The sequence below is a fragment of the Pollicipes pollicipes genome, unplaced genomic scaffold (genome assembly GCF_011947565.3).
Source record: "Pollicipes pollicipes isolate AB1234 unplaced genomic scaffold, Ppol_2.1 Scaffold_3088;HRSCAF=3622_pilon_pilon_pilon, whole genome shotgun sequence".
NCBI classification, from domain to species: domain Eukaryota; kingdom Metazoa; phylum Arthropoda; class Thecostraca; order Pollicipedomorpha; family Pollicipedidae; genus Pollicipes; species Pollicipes pollicipes.
Genome location: NW_023596226.1, coordinates 258 through 24,341, shown reverse-complemented (window position 1 = coordinate 24,341; position 24,084 = coordinate 258). Strand labels below are relative to the sequence as shown.

The window sequence follows — 24,084 nt, the reverse complement described above, 5'->3', positions numbered from 1 at the left end:
GCTCAGGTATCCACAAATAACACTCCTCCTTGGTCGGCAGGGCTTTTGAACCTTATTACCTAAAAAACTGGAGATTAGCTACGCTCTTCTCGCCAGTCAGCTTCTCACGACATGGACACAACCAACATCAGCCCACAGCCCTGCACTGAACCCAACGCATTTCCGCGTGGTGAGCAATCAAGCCCATCTATTTCAAATGGCACGACGCTTTAAAACGCTGCATAGCAAACTGATCACGCTCGTCGCAAGTTACTGCGGTCAGTCACGATTCTTACGACTAGTAATAAGCCTAGTTATTTGATATTTTATGCTGTTTAGTATGTGAAGTTAATGTTGACAGAAATGTGTGCATGGGGTACTAATCTGAGGGGCATTGGAAAACCACTGTGTCACTATTGATCTGTGACGTCAGCACTGATATACGATAGTTTGTAATGCGTTTCTGGCACCTGCTAAAAACTATCCTGATTAAGGCTCCAATACTTGGCAGCATCTTATGGCTCAACTTGCTCATATAGCGAAACGTCAACGTTTCGACATGCGTTCTATACATGCTCGGCTGCGAGAATTAGCGGGTACGAACCAATTCTATAATTTGAGTTTCGTCTAGCTAGAAGACCTGTCGTAATATGGTCTGGACTGGCGAAGTTTGCTTTCATTTTTTTGCAATTTTGGTCACCATTTGGCTCGCATAAGTGTCATCTTTGTCACCGATCATGTCCGGTCAATGTAAAGCTTTTTCAGCCCTGAAATCATCATCCGAATGCTGAGTTCGATAATGACGAGCAGTTTTATGCTCAGAATCCTAAGAAAGCCATAATATAAGAAACTTTGAGACGTATGGTACTGCCTATAACTCGGCACAACAGAATATCCTTTAGACACCTACCTCACATACCTTACTGACCCACCTGCCTGCATCATAGCTTCTAGGTGCATACAAGAGCGCGGCAAGGAAACATTGGATGTAACTATTCCATATTCCATATTTGTCATTGCCATTGGGGCTTTACTACGCACTTAGGTGCTGAGGCTATATGACGTCGCTGAGCGCATCACCCACGTGCACCGCGCCCACGGCAAACGCCAACGCCGCACATCTCGATTGCAGGCAACGCAAGCGGATATTTCAAAATGGTATTCAGCTGTTCCACACGCAGTCAACGTATCCTGGTTAAAGGGAACATGCCACCGTCTCGTACTTTCATTTATTGTTAAATCCGACGCGGGCGATTTGATCAGTAACGCCAGGTTTCTCGAAATTATTCTGAACAGCTCAGAATTTCGATTTGAAGTAGCAGCTACTGCAGGAGAAATCTCATTGGACTCCCTGTTCACCACTATGAAAGTAATGCATTCAATTTGCCTTGTTTTTTCCAACGTGTGTGCTCCGTCATGTTTGCAACACATCAATTTGTCAAAACGTTTGTGTAAGGAGTGCTACGAATGCTCGAAACACACTCTTTAGACAACACAAAACATGCGCACATGAAACTATCATCCCGAGAACCCAACGGAACGTTATGTTATGGCTTTGATTTCTCCCCTACGGCGTTAACTACATAAAGTTTACTGATATAGTTCTTTCCCACACAACATTCTAGGCTTACTTGTGGGCTGTAAGCTGTGGTCATCCGTCTATGCGGGATTTACCCCAATTTTGGTGAAGTCCCTGCATATTTCATGCTACACATTCCATAAAAATCGACAAGGATGGACCAAATTACGGCGCAAGTCAACCTACAAATATCGTACTTCACAAGCCCACTTCCCACGCCGCAAAAATAAAAAGCTACGAAGGCAAAGGACTGACATGTTATCTGGCGGCACAACAGCAAAGGGTGGTCCCGTGTGCATGGTCAGGAAGAACCGCCAGCTGAAAAAGTCAAATGGTCTCAAAGGTCTCCAAAACGAGGAAACGCCTGAGCAACTCTAGGGCGGACGAGGAGAAGGTTTTACGAATCGGACCAGATCAGCCGGATGTGTCCGGGCAAGGACGACTATGTCACGGTCCGACAGCTCGATGGAAGCAAGAATAGGGCGCAAAAAGTATTTGTCTTGGGGAACTTGCGTGAAGTATATGACGTTAATGAGCGGGCATAAAAACCTTTCTGTCCGTTTCTCGACATTTCCGACACTTCATCCGAAACACGGCGTCTGGGCAGACAGCAGTGATATGCATTCGATAAACGTGTGCACACATCATGATAATCCATTACCGCTCATATCCGCTCTCGACTTTCCTCGTCTGAAATACCGTGACCTCCTTGACCACACGGTATGTGACACGGAAAACCGTGACCGCGCGATGGCGGATTGTGAGGACTGCCCTGATCAGGAGGGAGTAATTGATTTTTTTACGTCACATTTTCTCTGGTAAGTCGGAGAATATTGGCGAGGGTGGTACAACCTCTGATGATCATATGGGTCGTTAGGTTCGGTATAAACAGTGGGTGAGCACGGATCGCTGTGCGCTAGTAGAATCCATCGGATTAAGGGAAGTCGACATGAGATCTTTTAGCCAGCCAATCGAAGAATTGACTTAACACCATCTTGTAGCTGATAGGCGGGGTCAGTACTTCGTCGGCGGAAAGGCTGCTGCCAGTGAGGGCAAAGTGGCTGCTCAGACCGATTTCTCCGAAAATAAATCACTCGTAGCGCAAGACGCGGCCCAAAGCTTTCACTGGCACTCCTCTCAGTGCAGTGTACACCGGTTCGTAGCATGCTGGGGGGGGGGGGGGGGGGGGACGTGCTGTGCCATCAGAGCTACTGTCTCATCTCTGGTGGTACGAAGCGTAACATCGCCATGGCTCAGGCGGTTTTGCAACGACTTGTCTCGGACCTTCGTGCCTAAGTGCCCAATGTTAGAAACCTTTATTTACCGACGGCAATGCCAACATGCAGAAGAATAGGACAACTTCATCAATGTATGTCACTCTGAGGCTGACTTTAGGGTGCCTTGTGAGACTGTTTTACCACGTCGTATGGTATGGGGGCCGGTGACAGCATTGGGGGCACTACCAAGCATGCCACAATACAAGAGAACCTCAGGCGCACCCAAAATGGGCAAATACTGCCGGCGAAGGACATGCTCAAACTGCTGTCTGAGAAACTCGTCGGCAAAGCCATGTTAATGTGTGTATTGGGATAGGGGGCGGAGATCGTCACGAGCCACCTCACGGAACGCTTTTCAAAAGCCATCATGGTGGAAGTCACGCAGGGCTTTCACAAGTTCTTACCGGTGACACTGACGAGTCTAAGGGCTCACCAGCTGTCCACCGACGCGAGACGTGTGGTAACAATTAGGCGGTATGAATGACTGTGAGAGCGCCAGGGCCAAATGTGTGAGCCAGAGTCAGTATGCCGTACGAGTTGGCTTCCAGATAAGCGGGTCACATCACTGCTTCTCTCAAGTCAGGCCATTATACCACGCTATTGCAAACGGCTGATGGTGATATGGGATGCGCTACATGTCTAGCTTACGCGCCAATTAATGCAGCCGTATATGTTGAGTGACGGATATGAATATGTAAAAATACATTTCGTAGTAGAAGCCATATCACATTTTTCTCCTCATAGCGCTTTCAATCCTCTTTTAAAACTGTCAGCTTTTTAATATATCATCCACACTCGTACACATACCCGCACGCAAACACACAAGCACACACGCACACACGCACGCACACATGCATGCACGCATGCACGCACACATGCACGCACGCATACATACACACACACACGCACGCACACATGCACGCACGGATACATACACATACACACACACACACACACACACACACACACACACACACACACACACACACAAACACACCCACACACACACACACACACACACACACACACACACACACACACACACACACACACACACACACACACACACACACACACACACACACCACACACACACACACACACACACACACACACTCACACACACACACACACACACACACACACACACACACACACACACACACACACACAACTCCTAAGCATAACTCCTCAGTCGCTCCACATATAACTTCTAGGCTTCTGGTGCCTGAAATTGCAATTCGTGGATGAAGGTATCCAATATATTTGTCCATGTCCCTGACAGGGATCTTCCGGTCTTTGAAAGCCTAGAATGTTAGAGACCATCCATAATCCTAGTGGATAATCTATGAACCATCAAATATCCGCTGATAGTCAAATGCCCGCATAGCATCACTACGGAAGTATCAAAGGTGATATGTTTGGGACCGAGGACATCGGTTTTTAGATCGTAGTCACATAATCTCCGGAACTCCGTTATAACTGCGCAGCTAGAGTCGACCCCAGTCATATCCCACATCCCACTTGTCCGCTCCGCTGTTCGAGGTGGGCGGCCGTTTCACATCACTCCGTCGGTCCAGGTGAGTCGGCTTCAGATGCTGTCGGCAGCCGATCTGAGCCGGCTCGACCTGACTGCGTGATGTTGCGAGGGAGGCCCTCACTCCAGCCGCGTCCCGCCCGCCTCCCGCCCGAGCTCTACCACAGCCACGCCCCGCCCGCCAACCGCTAAGCTATGCCAAAGCCGCCCGCCGCCCGTCCGAGTTCTACCACAGTCACGTCCCGCCCGCCGCCCGCCCAGCTCTACCACAGCCGCGTCCCCCCCCCCCCCCCGCCCGAGCCACCCCACAGCCGCGTCCCGCCCGCCCGAGCTCTACCACAGCTGCGTCCCGCCCGCAGCCCGCCCAGCTCTACCACAGGCGCGTCCCGCCCGCTCGAGCTCTACCACGACTGCGTCCCGCCCGCAGCCCGCCTAGCTCTACCACAGCCGCGTTCCGCCCGCCGTCCGCCGGGCTCTACCGCAGCCGCGTCTCGCCCGCCCCCCGCCCGAGCTCTGCCACAGCCGCCCGCCGCCCGCCCGAACTCCCCCACAGCCGACTCGGCGGCCGACGCTCATCACTCCGACACAGGCGCACTTAGCTGATTCCATTCGCATACTTGGACATGGAGGCCCCGGAACTCCGAAGTTCCTTGGGCCGCGGGGAGGGTGGAAGTCTCACAACTTGTCGGGCCGTGATAGTCAGTCAAGCTCAGTTACGGCCCTGATTCGCCTGAGGGTAGTTCTGATTCGCAGCCTTGGCTTTTTCACGCGACAAGTTCTGAGGCATGATATTTAACCCAACCATTACAACGAACCCGTCTTGAACGACTCAAACGAGTTCTCAGGGCCGAGGCACAGCGTGGCATGTGACGGCAATAGGGTTTGTGTGGGATGCAGGGCATGGCAGCGGGGCGGGAGGTTCGTCGATGTTTAGGGTGTGTAGTAGCGCCAACATCGAAGCCCATTTTGCGCCTTCCCAGGAGTCATTGTCTCCTCATTTGGCTCGTGATCTGTCAGTGTAGGGCGATTTGAGCAAGTGTTTAGTATAATCATATTTTGCTGTCATTGTACCGAATACTTTATTCATTTTCTTATGTCTATATTTGCTTTTATTGTATACTGTATTTGCAGAGTGTTTAACGAAATGCCACAAGCCGCATTGTGTATTACCAGGGCTCAGATGAACACGATACGGTTTTGAGAGTGTTTTGCCACGATATTATAAGCAAACGTTTCCAGTTTGCCAACAGCAACGCCAGGTCCTTCCTTGATGCATGTATCACAATCGCAACCACTCTTAGAGGCAATGATGACCTTGGTAAAGTTAGTCAACTTCATTGTTCAATCACGGCCCAGATGGGACAACCCTCGAAAGAGGTGCACTGGCCCTATCCTTGTCAGGCACATAGACTTCGGCAAACACGTAGGAAAATGTTCCCTCGAGGATGTCGATTTTCTCCCAATCCAGGAACTGGACTCACTTCATGCGAAACCGCCCAGTACCTAGTGAAAATCTCTTGGCTCAGATGTGTGTGTGGGGGGGGGAGGGGGGCACGTCCCCTTGGTCCTCCCCCCGGCTGCGTCTCTGGACTGAGTTAACACATACGTACACCTGTGAATGCATGTGTACGTATGTGTGCTCATGCGTCCAAACATAAGGGTTAAGAGAAACCTTAAACATGCACTTCATCAGTTAAATACTAGTGTTTAAGGGCACTTCGACTGCAATGGTTATTTGCACCAAACAAAGCGTCCTTCCTTTTATGGCGGCTCTGGATTCCTGTCAGTGCTTTTCCGCGTTACGTAATATTCCGTAGTGTTTTGCTAAAATACGCACATACATGACGGTGTAATCGCTGGCTTAAGTATTTATTCAGCGCCAACACGAGTACATCTCACGGGTTTCGATTTGTATTCTTTAGTGAGGGTCCTGACCACCAGAAGCTGGCTTGATCCCAATGTTGTTTTGTCCCCCCCCCCCCCCAATGTTTTTGGCCGGAATGGTAAAAACGCCTGGGAAGAAGTTGACCATCATACCAAGGCCATCTCTTTTGGACGTTGTTTGCGGGCCATGACTACAGAGACGGTTCCAGTAATTTTAATCGGTGCGATCCTCTCCGAACTAAGTACCTTTTGTAATCAATAGTAAATGAATGATAACTGAATAATTAATTTGAATTCCAAAAAAACACCGATTTCTAACTTCATTTTGAAATGCTTCAGAACAAATACTTCATATCAAATTTAAACCTGCCCGTATAATTCTACAAGCACCCATTCAACGGACGTGTTTGTGCGCCGCCGGCGCGCAATAACCATATAATAGCACGTGTGTTGATTCACCAATTACAACAAGCCCATTCTCATCGTTGCTTTTATAGCACATTTGGATGCATTGAAACAAATTTATTTTTAGCTTCGTTTCCATACAAGTGTGTCATTTCATATTTCACTGCCTTTTCGTTTGTGTCCAATAAACGTGAGCCCTGCACTTCCTCCTCCGCAACCTAAATGTTCACCTGTTTGTCTGGCAACTCTAGTCTACGCTGCGGTGCAGTCTGCGGTCACGAGTTCATCTGTTTGTCTGGCAGGTCTAGTCCACACTGCGGTGCAGTCCGCGGTCACGAGTCCATACCGTTCGACTCGTTCTTGGACCTAAGCCCACCGATCTCGTCCAGGGGACCAGGTGCGATTACAGGATTATCCTGACCTTTTCGCCAAGAGGTGCTTGACGGAGATGAAAAGCCGACGTGCTTTACGTCCGAGAAACGTCGGAAGCGGTTCGGAAGAACTTCCTGATTCGGGGGTTCTCGTGCATCCTTGAAGTGGCTCGGAAGAACTTCCTCATCCAGGGGTTCTCGCTCATCCTTGAAATGGCTCGGAAGAACTCCCTGATTCAGGGATTCTTGCGCATGCTTGAAGTGGCTCGGAAGAACATCCTGATTCAGAGGTTCTCGCGCATCCTTGTAGTGCACATGAAACGGTTCTTGCTGCAGCGGGCTCAAAACAAAGACAAGATGATGACCATTGTTGACTTTTCCGCCAGTGGTCTGAACCTGTCGCCATACTCTGCCGTACCGAGGGACTGTAAGTACAGCCCGTGCAGCGTGATCAGCCATTCTGCCGTGGTGCACTCGGGTCACTACAAGGCCCACCGTAAACTCCCCTTTTTGAGACAGTGGTACGAGTGTAATGACTCTGGGGCCCTATCCATTCGTGATCCACATGCGCCGCGCCAACAGCTGTGAACCAGGCATGCTGTTCTTCGAGCTGACCAGTCCCTGACTTGGTGCCGACCTGAATGTCATAACTCGAGGGGGTTCGAGAAGGCTGTTTCATCTGCAGTCCTGCCGCTTTTGTACTTAACTGCTTAACTCAACTGAAAGATCCTTGTAACCGTAAAAATCATGTGCCAGGATAAACCGTTGGTGCTCGACATAAAGTTGTTTTAAAAAAATGTGGTACGAGGCCGAATTCAGACCAGACTTTTTGTGCGCCGCTCGCACATTACAGCAAAACAGTGTCTTAAATGGAACTTTTAACACTACACAGAGCACCACGCTCCCACTCTAATAAAACATGGTTGCATGCAGAAAACCGACGACCAAAACTGCAAAAGCTGAACGGATAAAGGAAGTAACACATTCCACGCGCGTAGGTCATGAGACACAAGAAGGTTAAGAGTAAGTTGTCAAGTGCGTTTGCGAAGACCATTATACTTAAAGATAAGACAGTAGTAACAACATTATTCATCGGAGAAAAACCAGGTGAATGGAGATAAAGACGCGTTGATATTTTGGCGATACAACTTTATCAAAACGAATAGCGGAAGTTCTGCTGTTCGTTTCAATAAAGGCATGTTGCCGAAACATCAAAGCACCTGCTTTCTCTATTCTCCTGTTTTTTCTCCGGGGAATAAGGTTATTACTACCGTCTTTTGAAGGCTCCAGGGATTAAAATGAAAAACTCCGAAACGCGGGAATGACCAAGTCGTTCTTGCCTGAGCCCGTCCCCGTCTTCCGCAAGCAAAAATGCGTGCCGCCGCTCGTGGGCGTTACGGAAAAACGTCTTCGGCGCCCGCAGGCGGTCTTTAAATTGGCGTTTTTTTATTTCCGATCTGAAGGGGTACGTTTCTACACTGCCCCCTCCCCCCCCCCACCTCTTTGGATCCGCCCCTGCACGACTACCATGATGACCAAATTAAGCGTTATTTGGTATATAATACCAGAATTAGACAAATGTATCTTTTTGCCAAAATAAAGTGGGCTAAATCCGTTGTTAAAAAGAAAATGAGGGAGGTGGGCCACCGGGCGGGCATCTGGGCCTCCGTTTACAAAAATTACGTCATTTACCTTACCTTGCAATAGAAGGCTAAACGAGGGCACGCATGCTTTGTGCCAACCCTGAACGTGACGGCTTTCATCGATAGGCATTATTCAAGTCTTACGTGTTCTGTCTGCCCAGACCAGACACGAGCGCTGCGAGACGGCAACTGTATTAACCCGCGGGGCGAGCGGGCGGCGCCGACCCCGGCGGGCGGCGCCCCAGGCAGTACACCGCCAGTCGGGGCAGCGGCGTACCAAGGTGCAGCAGCACTGGCGGCGCAAGCAGGGGCGGCCTCAGGCGCGCGCCAGTAACATCATGATACAGGCATGCCGGGGGGGGGGGGGGGGGGGGGGAAATGAGTGAAAATCACACACCTGCGCGATTAACACAACTGACTGGAAATTACACAACTGCGCGATAAACACAAATGAATGGAAATCACACAGCTACGCAATCAACACTACTGAGTGAGGACCACAGAACTGTGAGCGGCTCTATGCTCGGAGATCGTTCATGTAATAAGAAGCACTGTTACCATTCCACGGCATTCGTTCGCATCACTTTCAAGGAAAACGGCCGCTCACTTCGAGAACTAAGGATTTCGGGTACAAAGAAAACATGCAGTCAGTTACGGCGGTTCTGACCGTTTTGGTGTCAAAACGGCCATGTTGCCTTCCAGAAACCAAACGGGCCAACCCTCGTGAAGATCATGCTGGCCTTGAGCCATGTGGCGCTGTTATGGTCGGGCTGACCGGATGGTTAATACCGGTTCATACCGGTCCGCGGCACTGGCGATGCTACCGGCCGCCAGTGCCTCACCTAACTTACCATGGCTTCAGTTAACTTCGCATGCAAACTCCTGTGGCCTCCGCCAGTACTGGCAGCCGCCGACAAAAGACAGCTGGTCGCGCTCGCGTGGCGGAGTGTATTGGCCAGCCCGGCAAACACGCAGCGCATGGTCACAACTCACACTTCGTCACCTGCAGTCTACATTAGCGACGGATGTTTTCAGCGTGCAGACGGGGAATCATGCCAAACAGCGGTTATGACTGAGGACAAATCTGAAGGCAAGACCCCGCTGTGACTAGATAAAACAATGGCAACACGGTGTAATCTCATTGGAACCGAGTGTGAAACCCCTGAGGCACGGCAGTGCGGTAATCATGCCGCCAAACGAATGATCGGGTCTCGACATGAAAGGCAACAGATAACCAGCTACGACGCAAATCGATGGCACAATCGCATGGCCCGGATCTCGCAACCTTGCATCACACGTGACTACATATAAGTAAACGCCAGACTAGCAGGGCAAACCAACTTACGGGTGAAGTCGGATATGTGGTCAAATACTCAAGACCGATCTAGACAAAAACACCCCAGACAAGCACCAGCGGCCAGACGTGAAAAGCAGTCCTCTCAGATGCGTCACAAGCTATATCACATTGCATGATGAGCTGAGTAAAATACACTGGCCATTTGTAAACGAACTGTACCCACACTACATATATGATGAATTCCACATAAGCACGCACATACCTGTAACTGCTGCCCTAAAACTTTGTGCTGCTGGGAAAGGGCGTGCACTTACTTCACTTAAGAATTGAACAAACCCTGACTAATGAGCCTCTCGGAATGATGTTATTCTAGAAATTTAACGCGATACGCATAATACAAGTAGCACCCACATCATCTGACATCAGCTATCAACTGCAGTGAATTTGGGTATCTCTGGCTGTCTACTGGCACAAGGGCGTTCGCCGTGTGTTCGGAGGCCACCCGCCTAAATGCCATCACCTTCAATCAATGCACCGGCGCGCGTGCATGTCCTGTCCCACGAAACCTTCATTAGGCATACAGCGACGGTCATACAGAGTCGACTAACTGGTTTGTCAGAGACTAGAATCCAGCCTGGAGTTTGCGCCAGAAGGGAGCGACAATGCCTCTGCGACAATGCGGCCCCACTCAGGCCTGGCCAGCCGTCCGGCCTCCGAGCGAGTGCTGGGGCGCCGCCCGGGTAGGCGAATGCCCGCCTGAGAACCATAGCCGCTGACATCCGGAGCAGCTCTCGCGGACCCTGACTGACGAGGCCCGCCTAAGAACCATAGCCGCTGACAACTGCAGCAGCTCTCGCGGGCCCTGACTGAGGCCCGCTGGAGAACCAGAGCAGCTTACACCTGGAGCAGCTCCCGCGGGTCCTGACTGGCGAGGCCCGCCTGAGAACCATAGCCGCTGACACCCGGAGCAGCTCTCGCGGACCCTGACTGACGAGGCCCGCCTAAGAACCATAGCCGCTGACAACTGCAGCAGCTCTCGCGGGCCCTGACTGAGGCCCGCTGGAGAACCAGAGCAGCTTACACCTGGAGCAGCTCCCGCGGGTCCTGACTGGCGAGGCTCGCCTGACAACCAGAGCTGCTGACACCTGGAGCAGTTCCAGCGGACCCTGACTGACGAGGCCCACCTGAGAACTGCAACGGTGCATAACGTAGGGATTTTTGAAGCCCATCCATTTCACTCTGCCATGTGGTACAACATGTGGTTACCAAGAAGGGAGGTTGTCTGTTGCATCCCAAACACAGCGAGTTAGCAGAACATGCTTGATAAAACAACTGTCACACTAAATACCAAATAATGGTCTAGCATAACGTAACGACGGCCTAGGATTAACGTCATTAAGCTGCTTTTCATCCCTTGCCGTACTGCAAAATCTGTTTGACACCGTCAACGCCAATGCGTTGCATAACACACCCAGGGGCGAGTGCCAGGAGGAAGCTGACAAACGACGGTTTAGACAGGCGTGGTCAGGGAGGTGTGGTCCGATGACTGAGACCGGAGATGCCATGCTCGCCTGCCGCTAGGCTCCGATGCCGTTTGTGTCGGTCGGTGTCCGCAGGGAGTCAGGTCAACCGCCGCGTGGTCCGGCGGAGCGGCCGGGGCTGCTACCGTGTCGCTGCTCCGCAGCCGAGCCGCCGGCGTCCCTGCGCCCGGCCCTGTCACGGGTGCTCCGGCCCCAGGCAGCCCACAGACGGCGCCGACCGCCGTACAGCCGCCGCCGCCGCCGCCGCTCAGTCGACCTGGGCGCGAGGCGGCGCCGGCGCCGGACGCGGGCTGTAGCCGTAGGCGAACGTGGCACAGACGACCAGGCCGGCGCCGCACGCCAGCGACCAGCTGGGCTGGACGTCGCCAAGCAGCGCCCAGGAGACGAGCGCCGACAGCAGGATCGAGATGGACGTGGCGAATCCCTTCAGGATGTTGTCGGCGTACTTCATGGTCAGCGAGACGACCAGTCCACCGAACGCCTGCCGGGGGACGTGTCGTGAGGGCCGAGAACGGGCGGTCCACCGAACGCCTGCCGTGGGACGTGCCGTGAGGGCCGAGAACGGGCGGTCCACCCAACGCCTGCCGTGGGACGTGCCGTAAGGGCCGATAACGGGCGGTCCACCGAACGCCTGCCGGGGGACGTGCCGTGAGGGCCCAGACCGGGCGGTGTGCAGCGCAGACGTCGGGCATGCTACGGCGCGTCAGGTGGGGAAGACAGTGGTCTCCTCCGGCTGGATGCGTCCAATGCCCCGGCAATGTTTGAGCAGAAGCGGTTGGTTCTATCGTGTGGTTCGTCTCGCTGGCCACGAAAGAAGTTTGTGGCACGAAAGACAACCAAGCGGGGGCAGATGCTGGCTTACGCTCCGCAGCCGCGCGCTAAAATTGTCAGACATTTAACAACTCTAGTGCATGTTGGATGACTTATATGCCATATGATGAAAGCGCGTCTTTCCGCTCGTTCTCAGTTACGTTCGCCGAGTCGGGCTGAATGGTGTGTTGGTGACTGGGGAAAGTTTCTCACGATGCACGCGCGGAGTTCGCAGTGGCAAGTGTCGCGCGGGTCAGGTCGGCGAACGGTACCTGGCGCAAGGCGCGGCTTTAGCCCACTGGTTTGACGTTGGCGGTGTGACAGATGACCCGCGCGCGACAGGCGAACAGCATTTCGAAACCATGTCTACATCTCGACCACCACGAGCCGCAGTTACAAGAGGCTGACCCGCTTGGCAGATCACTGAATGGAGAATGGCGTGGCGCCGGGGTGCGATTACAGTGCGGCAGGTCACGACACATCATCGGTCACGACAAACGCACCCGTTGTCATGCGTGCTCGCGTACCGCAACAGTTCGGCAACCAGAGTGGATGCAGACGTGCATCTAAAGCGAGGTGCAAAGCACCACTTATGTACAATGCGTGTAGCTAGCACAGCCCCGCGGGCCGCACGGCTGTGCCGGAGACAGCTGGGCAAGTCGGGATGCTGGTATTTTGAAGAATAAAAAACGTTGCCGGATTCTGCTAGCACCGCCTTCGCTTGTGCTGTGGTTAAATTCACATCGCCGAGTACCCGACAGACGACAGACCTGACAGGCTTCCAGGAAGAGCTGACGGACGGCAGACCAAGACTGGTCGCGTGGGCGCCAGTGACGAGGGGGCACACATCGCCATGTAGCGAGCACATGACGCAACAAAGACGTCAACGGAGACCAGCTCGACTCACTTTACATCCGTGTTTATTACCGCAACAATGCATCCGACTGCTTAACCTGACGCGCTTGCGCAGAGACGAGCTGGCAAGTCGGCAGTAACTGGGACCACACACAAACAGTAAAATGTACTCTTTAGAGAATTACATCGAGAACCACTTTACCCATGTCGCTTTCTCCCAACCAAGAGATTACTGGTATGCAGCAAGGGGAACACTGATGTAACCCGATGTCTGCGGTTTTGCGGGACGGCCACGTCCACCGGCCTGCCACAGCCATCACCTCACATCCGGCAGATGACTGCAATCGCTGTGGGCAACCTATCACATGCAAGGTTGGCAGAATGTGCACCAAACCATGTTACAAAGGGCCGCGCATTCTGAATGTTTTGCAAGGGCTTTGATGCAGAGCACATTCTAGGCAGTCTGTTGCGTGTGCGGTGAACCATCCCACCAAGTAGTTCATTCTAACGTAGCGATTGAGCACACAGCTTCGCTGTGGAATAGTCAAGTACCATACAATCCCATGGAACGGCCGTTCCCATCAGTCTGGATCTGCACCCACTGCACTCACACCCACATTGGCCAATTTGCACCCACCATACGATACTATCACATAGCTGCTCCCGGCAGACCAGCACCAGCTGGTCTATGAGGGGTTGCTCGGGTCAAACCATCCGTCACTCAAACCCCGGGTCAGGCACACAACGTCGTGGACAAAAGCTCCCTATTGTGGGCACTGGCTAAACGAACCGCAACGGCATCGACATGAGACGGCGAACGAAACATGCCCTTCCTCAACAGCCACTCAGCGATGGGGCACGGTAAGTCCGGTATCAGCAGCGTGGAGCACGCGGCCATAGCGGCCGACCTCACCTGCAGGACGATGACGAGCCAGGTGTAGCGGGTGTAGCCGTGCAGCAGGCCGTGCTCAGCCACGGCCGCGCCGTCGTTGAAAAGCACGGCCGCCGCACCGAACGGCAGCGAGAACACGGCTGTGGCACGGTCAGAGGTCAGTAGAGCCGCGAGTTGGGACACGGTCAGAAGTCAGCAGGCCCGCGGGGTGGGACACGGTCAGAGCTTAGCAGGCCCGCGGGGTGGGACACGGTCGGAGGTCAGCAGGCCCGCGGGTTGGCACACGGTCAGAGGTCAGCAGGCCCGCGGGTTGGCACACGGTCAGAGGTCAACAGGCCCGCAGGGTGGGGCATGGTCAGATGTCGGCAGGCCCGCGGGTTGGCACACGGTCAGAGGTCAGCAGGCCCGCGGGTTGGCACACGGTCAGAGGTCAGCAGGCCCGCGGGTTGGCACACAGTCAGAGGTCAGCAGACCCGCAGGGTGGGGCATGGTCAGATGTCGGCAGGCCCGCGGGTTGGCACACGGTCAGAGGTCAGCAGACCCGCGGGTTTGCACACGGTCAGAGGTCAGCAGACCCGCAGGGTGGGGTATGGTCAGATGTCGGCAGAGCCGCGGGATGGGACGCGGTCAGAGGTCAGCACGGCACGAGACACACGGGCCCCGGCCGTAGACTCCCACACAGGCCGGTAATCACACATGGACCATAACGCCATCTGGAAATGTCGCACAAATACCAGAGACACGAGCGCGGGAACATTAACACGCGAAACAAAGAAGGTCACTAGAATCATCGCAACATAGACAAAAATTCAAATGATTACTTCCTACAGCTATTTCGCAACCACGTGCCGCTGATGATCCCAGGCCTTCTGACCCCTGGCGTGACAGCAGAACGCTATACAAACACCGCAAAGTGTTCCAGCCACCAGAGCAGACAACGTCAACATCCGCAGCACCGGAAGGACAGCTTAGGGAGTAACAGGTGGCGTACACATGGACGCCCGATAGTGTGATGAGCCTGCCGTTGAATCAATGATTTTAGAGCAAACGCACGTATGGAAAGGTGCGTTAAGAAGTGCGCTAAGTACGCAAAAGCACATCAAGTAAATACACCATTTTTTTCGTAGACAAACGAGCGTGAGGTACTAAGTTCGTACGGCGAAAGTAGGTACGCTAAGTTCGTAAGCAAAGACTCGTATGGTATGAAGTATATGTGAAATATTGGCATTGACAAAAATTCGCATGGTTGCACGCACGCCAAGGTTCCTAATGGAATGAATTCGATTGACAAAAATATGTACGCAAAAGCTCGGAAGCAATGCTCATAAAGTATAAAGTACACATGCTAAACATTCGCATTGACAAGTCCACATGGAGGAATTTCGCATCCATCAATAGGCATGCAGTTACTCGTAAGCATTGCACGCAAGCTAAGGTTCGTAACGGATAACGTTCCAGTGAAAAAGTACGAACAGTTCATAAGCATTAAACAAAAAGCAGCCAGTTTCCATGGATATTACTCATATGGAGGAGTGTTCCGGGAAGACCAGCCGCCCACGTATCAAACTATGTACAGTCGGCTCTCAGATTCCGCTGAAATTTGTGCTCCGCAGCATGGCTTACAGGGAGCGCCCCACATTTTTATGAGGCTTTGAACTGAAAGAGCCATATTAAAGTCACCATAAAGGCATAAAGAGCCCTAAAGAGCTAATCGTAAAACTAAACGTCGTCCGGCGCCCAGCAAATGAACCTGGATCAAAGAGAGCGTTGCAAAATGTCCCTCGAATGGAAGGAACCGGCAAAAAAAAACTCAAAATCACACCGCAGATCACTCGGTGTGTTTGTGGCTCCCCTTGATTTATCACCCTGACGCCGTCCCTGTCCATGTCTCTCGCTGGCGCCTCCGGAGCGCGCCAGCTGACGGCCGCAGCAGGAGTCAGCTCGTTTGTGGAACACGGCGGGCAGACGCGCAGGGGACGCCCGGTATGTGATTGCCTATATGAAAGAAACTACGGCCCAGAAGTCGAGAGAGACGCACCGGCAGCAACCGCTTTGATAATAACCTTGTTTGTCCCCGTCAGGGTGATAAATCAAGGGAACAAGCACTCCGCGTGATCAGCATCATAATCTTTTGATGTTTCATCGTTCCTTCCATTCACGGGACGTTTTGCAATGCTCCACATTGATTCAGGTTGGTTTGCGGGGAGCCGGACGGCGTATAGGTTCATGATATGGAGCAGCATAACGATCCTAATACTTGATCTGACCTAAGCAGTTGGCACTGTACGCCGCTACTCGCCATATGTCTTCCCTGCGATTAACGGGAGGCGATCCCCCCAGTGACCCTTTATTTCACACCCCGTGCCAACCGTGGGGATCTGCATTCGAATTTCCGGTACGCATCTGCACACATCCTTTTGAGTACGTCCGTTGTCAAAACCTTGTCCTTCAGGCACATTTGTGTGCGAACTTTGCGTTCTTACCTATCGCATCGACATGTCAGGTTCTCCGTCTACACTTTCGACATTTGAACTGCATTCCTAACCATGTTTGCGTCCGAACAGCTGCGTACGGAATTGTTCTCGCAAAGTTATACGCGTACGAACGTTTTTGTTGCGATTTTCTCCCGCTGAACCATTTTGGCAGTTATACTCTCTACTTCCGCTTGACAGTTCATGTGGTAACATGAACTTCATCTTACACCAGCTTTGTGCCCTACGCACATTATCGTTACGAACTTAAGAACAGCAAACGAACTTATCCTATGATTAACTGCCATGCACGCTTTTCCCATAGGTACTTTTATCTACAACCCGTAATCAACACGAGTAAAGTGAACCCATCGCGGCTATGAAATGCACCGGTGGTGGCATCTCGTGACAGCCGCGCAACTTGGCGACATTTCATTGACGGCGCCAGAAAAGGACAACGAAACAGCGCCTGGGCAGAGCTCTTCATATCTGGCAGGCGGCCAAGGCTGGGGCATGACCGTCACATGTTCTACATTACGTACAGAGCTGCAGGTTGCGTATGGAGAGGGACTGCGGCGGCCCGTACTTGACGACGCGCTCGAAGTACACGCCGGAGTATCCGCTGGAGACGCAGGCGGCCAGCACGGCCGACAGGCCCAGCAGGCTACTGCCCCTCTCCGGGGAGGCGGCCGGGTCGGCCCGCGGCGCCTGCCGACGGGCCGGCAGGTCAGCGCCCGCTCACGCCACGCATGGTGGACGCTACAGCAGGCCGTTTAGGTCGGGACCGTGCCATAGTTAGCCTCCACCGCCCACACCAACCACACCTTGTTCAGCCCAGACCCTGTCGGGCCATGCTCAGTGCGGGTGATAACTGACTATACACTGACCAAACCACACCAAACTACTCTCAGCGCAGAGTAGACCTCCCGTGTAACCTCCACTGGCTTGTGGGACAGCACGCACGGCAGCGACAAAGACCAACCTGAACCAGACAGACACCGGTCACCAGCACGGACGGCAGCAACGAATACCAACCTGAACCAGGCAGACACCGGTCACCAGCAAGCACAGCAGCGACAAAGACCAACCTGAACCAGACAGACACCGGTCACCAGCACGACCAATGCCAGCCACTGGTGCGGCCGCACCCGCTTTTTCAGCATCAGCGAAGACATCAGCGCCGTCATGAGGATCTTCAGCTGGTACGACACCTGACGGCACGCATCATATCGTGACGATGATGATGATTGGGGTTTCAGGGCACACCGACTATGTGACGCTAGCGATGTGGTGGTAAATACCACAATGCAGCCAAGCAAAACGCGTATCCACACGGATGAAAACAGAAGGAACTTGGGACACATGAGCCTTCAACACTGGCATGAAGAGAAACATCCACAACACACCAAAGGACCAGCATTGATCGTTTGGTTCACTGGCGGCAATTTGCAGCAGATATACAGCACAGTGGCATGCGGTTTGAAGAACGAAAGGTTCGTGGAGCGCCTGTTTCGGCATTACAGGTTACCTAGATTATCCCAATGGAAGGCCGCATCGGGGGACAGCGCGGCGCCCTGCGTGTGAGGCGCACACAGAACTGATCTGAGACGGGCCCAGGCCTGGCCTGAGAAGGGCGCGGGGCAGACCTGGGGGCTCAGGACTGACCTGAGAATGGCCCACGACTGAGCTGAAGACTCAGGCCTGACCCGAAGAGGGCTCAGGACTGGCCTGAGAAGCCCGGATGGGCCCTCCCTACCGACCTGGAAGGTGGCCGCGTCCAGATTTGTGAGCGCCACGAACTGCAGGTTGTTCTGGATGGTGTAGAGAAAGCTGGGCACAGATAGACGAAGTGTCTCCCGCGGCTTGCCGAGCACCTCGCTGCCGATCACAGACGCCAGCCGGCCGATCGAGCGGCCTGCGACCACACAGCCAAGGTCAGAACACACAAGACAAACAGCCGGGGTCAGTACACACACAGCACACAGCCAAGGTCAGAACACACACGGCACACAGCCGGGGTCAGTACACACACAGCACGCAGCCAAGGTCGGAACACATATGGCACACAGCCAAGGTCAGAAACACATGGCACGCAGCCGGGGTCAGTACACACACGACACACGGCCGGGGTCAGAAAACACATGGCACACAGCCGGGGGTCAGTACATACACGACACACGGCAAAGGTCAGTACACACAAGACAAACAGCCAAGGTCAGTACAAACACGACACACGGCCAAGGTCAGTACACACACGACACACAGCCAAGGTCAGAACACACACGGCACACGGCCGGGATCAGTACATACACGACACACGGCCGGGGTCGGAAAACACATGGCACACAGCCGGGGGTCAGTACAAACACGACGCACGGCCAAGGTCAGTACACACACGACACACAGCCAAGGTCAGTACAAACACGGCACACGGCCGGGGTCAGTACACACACGACACACGGCCGGGGTCAGTACACACACGGCACACGGCCGGGGTCAGTACACACACGACACACAGCCAAGGTCAGTACAAACACGGCACACGGCCGGGGTCAGTACACACACGACACACGGCCGGGGTCAGAAAGTACACGGCACACCGCCGGGGTCAGAAAACACACGACACACAGCCAAGGTCAGTACACACACGGCACACGGCCGGGGTCAGAAAACACACGACACACAGCTGGGGTCACAAACACAGCACACAGCTGGGGTCAGTACACACACAGCACACAGCTGGGGTCAGCACAAACACGACACACGGCCGGGGTCAGTGCACACAGGGCACACAGCTAGGGTCAGTACACATATGACACACAGCTGGGGTCAGTACACATATGGCATAGAGGCTCACACAGGCTGTCAGTACACACATGGCATAGAGGCTCACACAGGCTGTCAGTACTCACATGCCACATAGGCTTACATAGGCTGTCAGTACACACATGGCACAGAGCCTCGCACAGACTGTCAGTACTCACATGCCACATAGGTTTACATAGGCTGTGACAGTACACACAGCATACAGGCTCACACAGGCTGTCAGTACACACATGACAGAGGCTCATAAAGGCTGTGTCATGTCTGTGTTCAAAGGCTGTGTCATAAAAGCACCCAGGTGGCGCATGCATCTATGGCGACGTTTATTAAGCATGCCCTTTGAAGCTAAATCTGTCCCATCATCTTTTGCAGGTAAAACCGAAGACATATCAAAGTTGGGCAAGAATTCGCCCGAGTTCTTGTCGGATAGTGGGTCAGCGAAGCGAGCATGCCACAGTAACGTGGCTGGGTACGCTGCACGTAGTTCGCCTCCGGCATACACAATCCCTATAGCCAGGAACCCGGTGCACATGGCATGAGTGTAGCGTACAGACGCGCAATTACCGAGCATGCGGACACGAGAGCGCCGCATGCAGCACCGTCGTGAGACGTCCAACGTACCATGCCTGGAGTGGCACGCACACACGTACGCACACACGCACGCACACACGTACGCACACACGCACGCACACACAGTCCATGCGGACGCTCGGCCTGGGCCGCCGTGCGTGGTCGGGCGGTCGGGGACACTCACCGTTCTCCAGCCAGATGGTGACCACGATGGCGACCAGCTTGCAGAGCTCAGTGAGCAGGACGGCCGTGCTGGCTAGGTACGGCGGGCCGGGCGTGCTGGCGCGCGAGTAGCGCAGCACCAGCACCAGCGCCGTCGTCTGCAGCGTGATGACGGCCAACGCCAGCCACTTGACGGCCCGCGCGGCCATGTCGGCCGGCCGCTGCCGACAGCCGGCGGGCGCCGCCCCCCCGCGGCCTCACACGCACACCACCTGCGGCCGGTGACCTCCGCCCAAGGCCTGCAGAACAAAGAGCAGAATGGCTGCCAGCCTGTGGTCTGCACTGAGCTTATATGTACACAGCTCGAACATGCCATGTATATCACTCCTCACATATTGTCGATGGAATGACATGCTGACAGGATTTTTCAGTCATATGGGATAGTATTCAAACATTGGAGATGAAAAAATTGCTTCGTTTTCCGGCCAGTGTATACAGCCACACATGGACACTTCCTGGCATTTGGCTCGTTCCAATGAGCATTTCACTTATCCAATATCAGTTAGTGGATGAGTATGAGCATACCTTTTATTAAGTACAATGAGTTTACTGTTTCACCAGTTTACTAAAAGGAACGCTATGATGCAAAGGCAGGGTCTGGGTGTCCAATAAACAAACCTAGCGAACACATCAGTGCTGATAGCTCAGTTGGTTAAAGCGTCTGGCTTCTGATCCACCCACCCCTGGCGAGATGGCTTCGAGTCGATTTATGCGCCCAGTATTTGTCTTTGCCTGAGGTGACCTGCGACTGGAGGCACCAGCCACCCTATGACCACATGGTGGAGCAGGGCTTGTGCAAAGAGCTGCGCAATGTGGGCTTGGGTCCCAGAAATGTATTCATCTGAAAGGTTCTGACCAAATCTTTAAAAAACTGACTTTGCCAGAGAAGCCTACTCCATGACCCTGACCAGAAGTTTTCCCCTTCAGTGAGGTCATCTCACCACAAAGAATTGAAAGACTAACTTTCATGCAGCTCTCTGAGGACACTCTCAGAGGACCACTGGGATGAACATGGGTCATGAGGCAGACACACGACTGCCTATAACACCCAGGCAGCGGGTACATAACATTGTGCAGAAATCGCTTCTATGGGTGGATCGTCCTACTGTCCTCCAACATTATATCAGCTTAACCAATGCCTCCCAGTATCTAGAAAGTAGGCTGTTTTACAAACTTAATATACCCAAAAACCCAGAACACTAGGACATCTTTTACCCATGACATGTGGCACTGCTATCAATAAAATGGTTCCAAGGTAGTCTAAGTGTCATCAATCTTATGACTGCTATTCATTTTATGAATTCATTTTACTTGAAAGCTGGAAGTATAGGGCCTTTCTTAAAACTGTTATGATGATACAATCAAACCTGATCAGGCTCAGGAAATCTTACATTGGTTTCATCTACTTGAAACCAAAGTATTTGCTCGGCAGACTAAGAGCCCAAGCTACTCTTGTACTAAATTGTGTGAGGAGTTACAATAGCTTGCAGCAATACAGACCTAGTCATGACAATCCAGTAGAGTACATGGAAAGTTCACTACAGCATAAGCAAAGGAGACAAACTCCATGTCATCATGAGCATTAAAGTCTTGTCAACCTTACCAGCAATGTGGGCCAACCCCCCATATTAATGTACTTATATACTCTAGCTTGTTGATTATTGGAAATCAGACGCCAAATGGTGGCAGCTACGCTTCTGCTTACTGCTATCTATAGCTTTCACAGCATTTTTCGGATGGGGAGGGGAGCCCCCAAGATGTCATGAAAATAATTTGCTTCTGCATCCAACAGGGTGTTCCTGTGAATGCTACATCATGACAAGCAGTAGCAATACCTGTGCAAAATTCAATGTTTTTGTGATAACCTCAAAGCATGGCAACTTCCTCTGGGTTTGCTGCCCATTTAATAAACAGGTACCTGGGTGTATTCAAACTGTAGCGAATGGCCTGGGAGAGGGGGCAAACCTGGTGGTCAAACTACCTTGCAAGCATCCCTGCCTTACCCCCCCTCTCCCCAACAATAGTCCTAGGGGCCCTGTACAGTGCCTAAGTGTCTTATTTTAGATGTCAGTATCTTATGTGCTGTCATGAGACCTTAAAATGTAAGTATGATAAATGAGCCATGAACCCATAACATCCTTTCTTAATTTCTGGCTGCATGCCTATAGCATGTTGACAGGGTATGTGCTTCAACTTATTTAGGGCTCTAAGCACTTCAACACACATGACACACTACAGCCTCTTTATCAGCCAGCAATGCATTCATAAATGGCAGTGGCACCTAAACCAATGGATATCATTGCATCAAATGTGCATATGGTAGGTACAAACTACACATTATGTGCATTGCAGAGAAATGCACAAGTAAGTAAAGATGTGAATAAATGATACCTACTTTGGGGATGATGCATTTTGCAGCTATGCTTCATGGGGTCTAGGCAGCCTTGCTGCCATTTCATGATCAAGTATTATAATCATCAATATTAACTCATGTGTGCTATTAATCTGAACATTGTTTGGTGCATATTTACTGCCAACTTCAGCACATGGTCAATGTTTCAATGAATCATGATGTTGCAAAAGTAATTTTGGGCAAACATGTTCTTGAACGTACTCTCTTCACATACAGGCAACATGAAGGCATTATATTTTGGCCTGGCTTGAGTTTGGCACACATAAGCACAAGTTCGACACCACCAATATCCTGTTAGCATTCAGTGCAGGGGATGGACTTGTTGCAGACTGGCAAGTTACTTTCTAGCACTGACAACATGTCTGAAATATGGGGGATTTCTTGATGTGCTAGATCCCAAGATATTTTACTCTTTATCTTCATGCACTCAAAAAAGAAGTGAGTATTGTGGGATAGATATGATCCCGTCTAAGGCCATCAGCAGCACTGTATGACATCCTTTCCATGACCATGAGCCTTGGCAGCTTAAAGAAAATGTTCCCCATTTACATGGGGTTTTGAACTCAGGAGGTCACCTCAAAGACCTTTCAGTGCTATTTGCAACCCTGCCCTTTTTGAGATCTAAGCCACACACCCACACAAATAGTGAAAGGAATATCAGGAAAAACATTTCAAAGTTAACTTGTTGTGTATTCATAACATTATAATAACATCACTCAAATCCTGTCATCCCATAAGTGATGCTATGATCAAGACCAAAAGCCAATTGTCTGCCCATCAATGCAGTGCAAGGTGCAATGATGTAATAAATGCATGGTGCTTTGAGAAGCATGTTTAGTAAGCAAAGAACTGTGCTGTCTAGAATAGTCTTTTCCATTTCACAAATTAGCTTATAGTCACAAACAAACTTGTTTCATTGTGTTTGATGCTTGCTTCAATATCATCAAATGTAAAGCATCCCTTCACTACCACTATCAACCCCTCCTAATTGATAGTAGCATATGAATAGCAAGGTAACTAAGCTGGCCACAGCTCAGTTCATGAAACGGTACCGTTTTTCCCGAACACTGACTAGACTTGGCCCTTATTTTGTCAGATCTACTTATGCATAAGCCGAAATAGGTCATTCACCATAATATCGATATAATTCTTTAAAAAGCACACTGAATGTAACAGCTTAAGTTGCTAAAAGCTAAAAAAACTATTCGCATACCGGTGAAAATAGAATTGACGACGCAAACAACTTTCTGCGCCTTCCCGAACGACGCAAAGCCGCACAACAGTGAGGAAAGAACGGAAAGGACGCCTTTCAGCCTGCACTGGGTGTAAAGTTGAGAACGTCGGAAGGTCGCCGGTTTGCGCATCGCTTGCGCTTCCCATTAGGGCTACCATATTACCAATTATTCGCCTTCACCCAAAGTCCCAGGGTTGCTTGCCAAAGTTTCTAAAGAGTTTCTAAAGAGAGTGAGCAGTGAGAGAGCGATATATATATATATATATATATATATATATATA

At 51.9% G+C, this 24,084-nt stretch overlaps 1 protein-coding gene across 1 annotated transcript in view; it reads right to left on the bottom strand.

Moving 5' to 3' along the window:
• The window catches only part of LOC119090850 (UDP-N-acetylglucosamine transporter), an 84,184-nt gene extending 60,314 nt beyond the window's left edge, over positions 1-23,870 (bottom strand). The window contains exons 1-7 of the mRNA XM_037213588.1: positions 23,783-23,870; positions 20,119-20,395; positions 18,302-18,456; positions 17,630-17,752; positions 17,084-17,249; positions 14,092-14,210; positions 11,799-11,994 (exon numbers count right to left, since the gene is read on the bottom strand). Coding sequence (XP_037069483.1) covers positions 11,799-11,994; positions 14,092-14,210; positions 17,084-17,249; positions 17,630-17,752; positions 18,302-18,456; positions 20,119-20,305 — 946 coding nt within the window. The 5' untranslated portion in view covers positions 20,306-20,395; positions 23,783-23,870. The remainder of the gene's footprint in view (positions 1-11,798; positions 11,995-14,091; positions 14,211-17,083; positions 17,250-17,629; positions 17,753-18,301; positions 18,457-20,118; positions 20,396-23,782) is intronic.
• Positions 23,871-24,084: the final 214 nt, after the last annotated feature.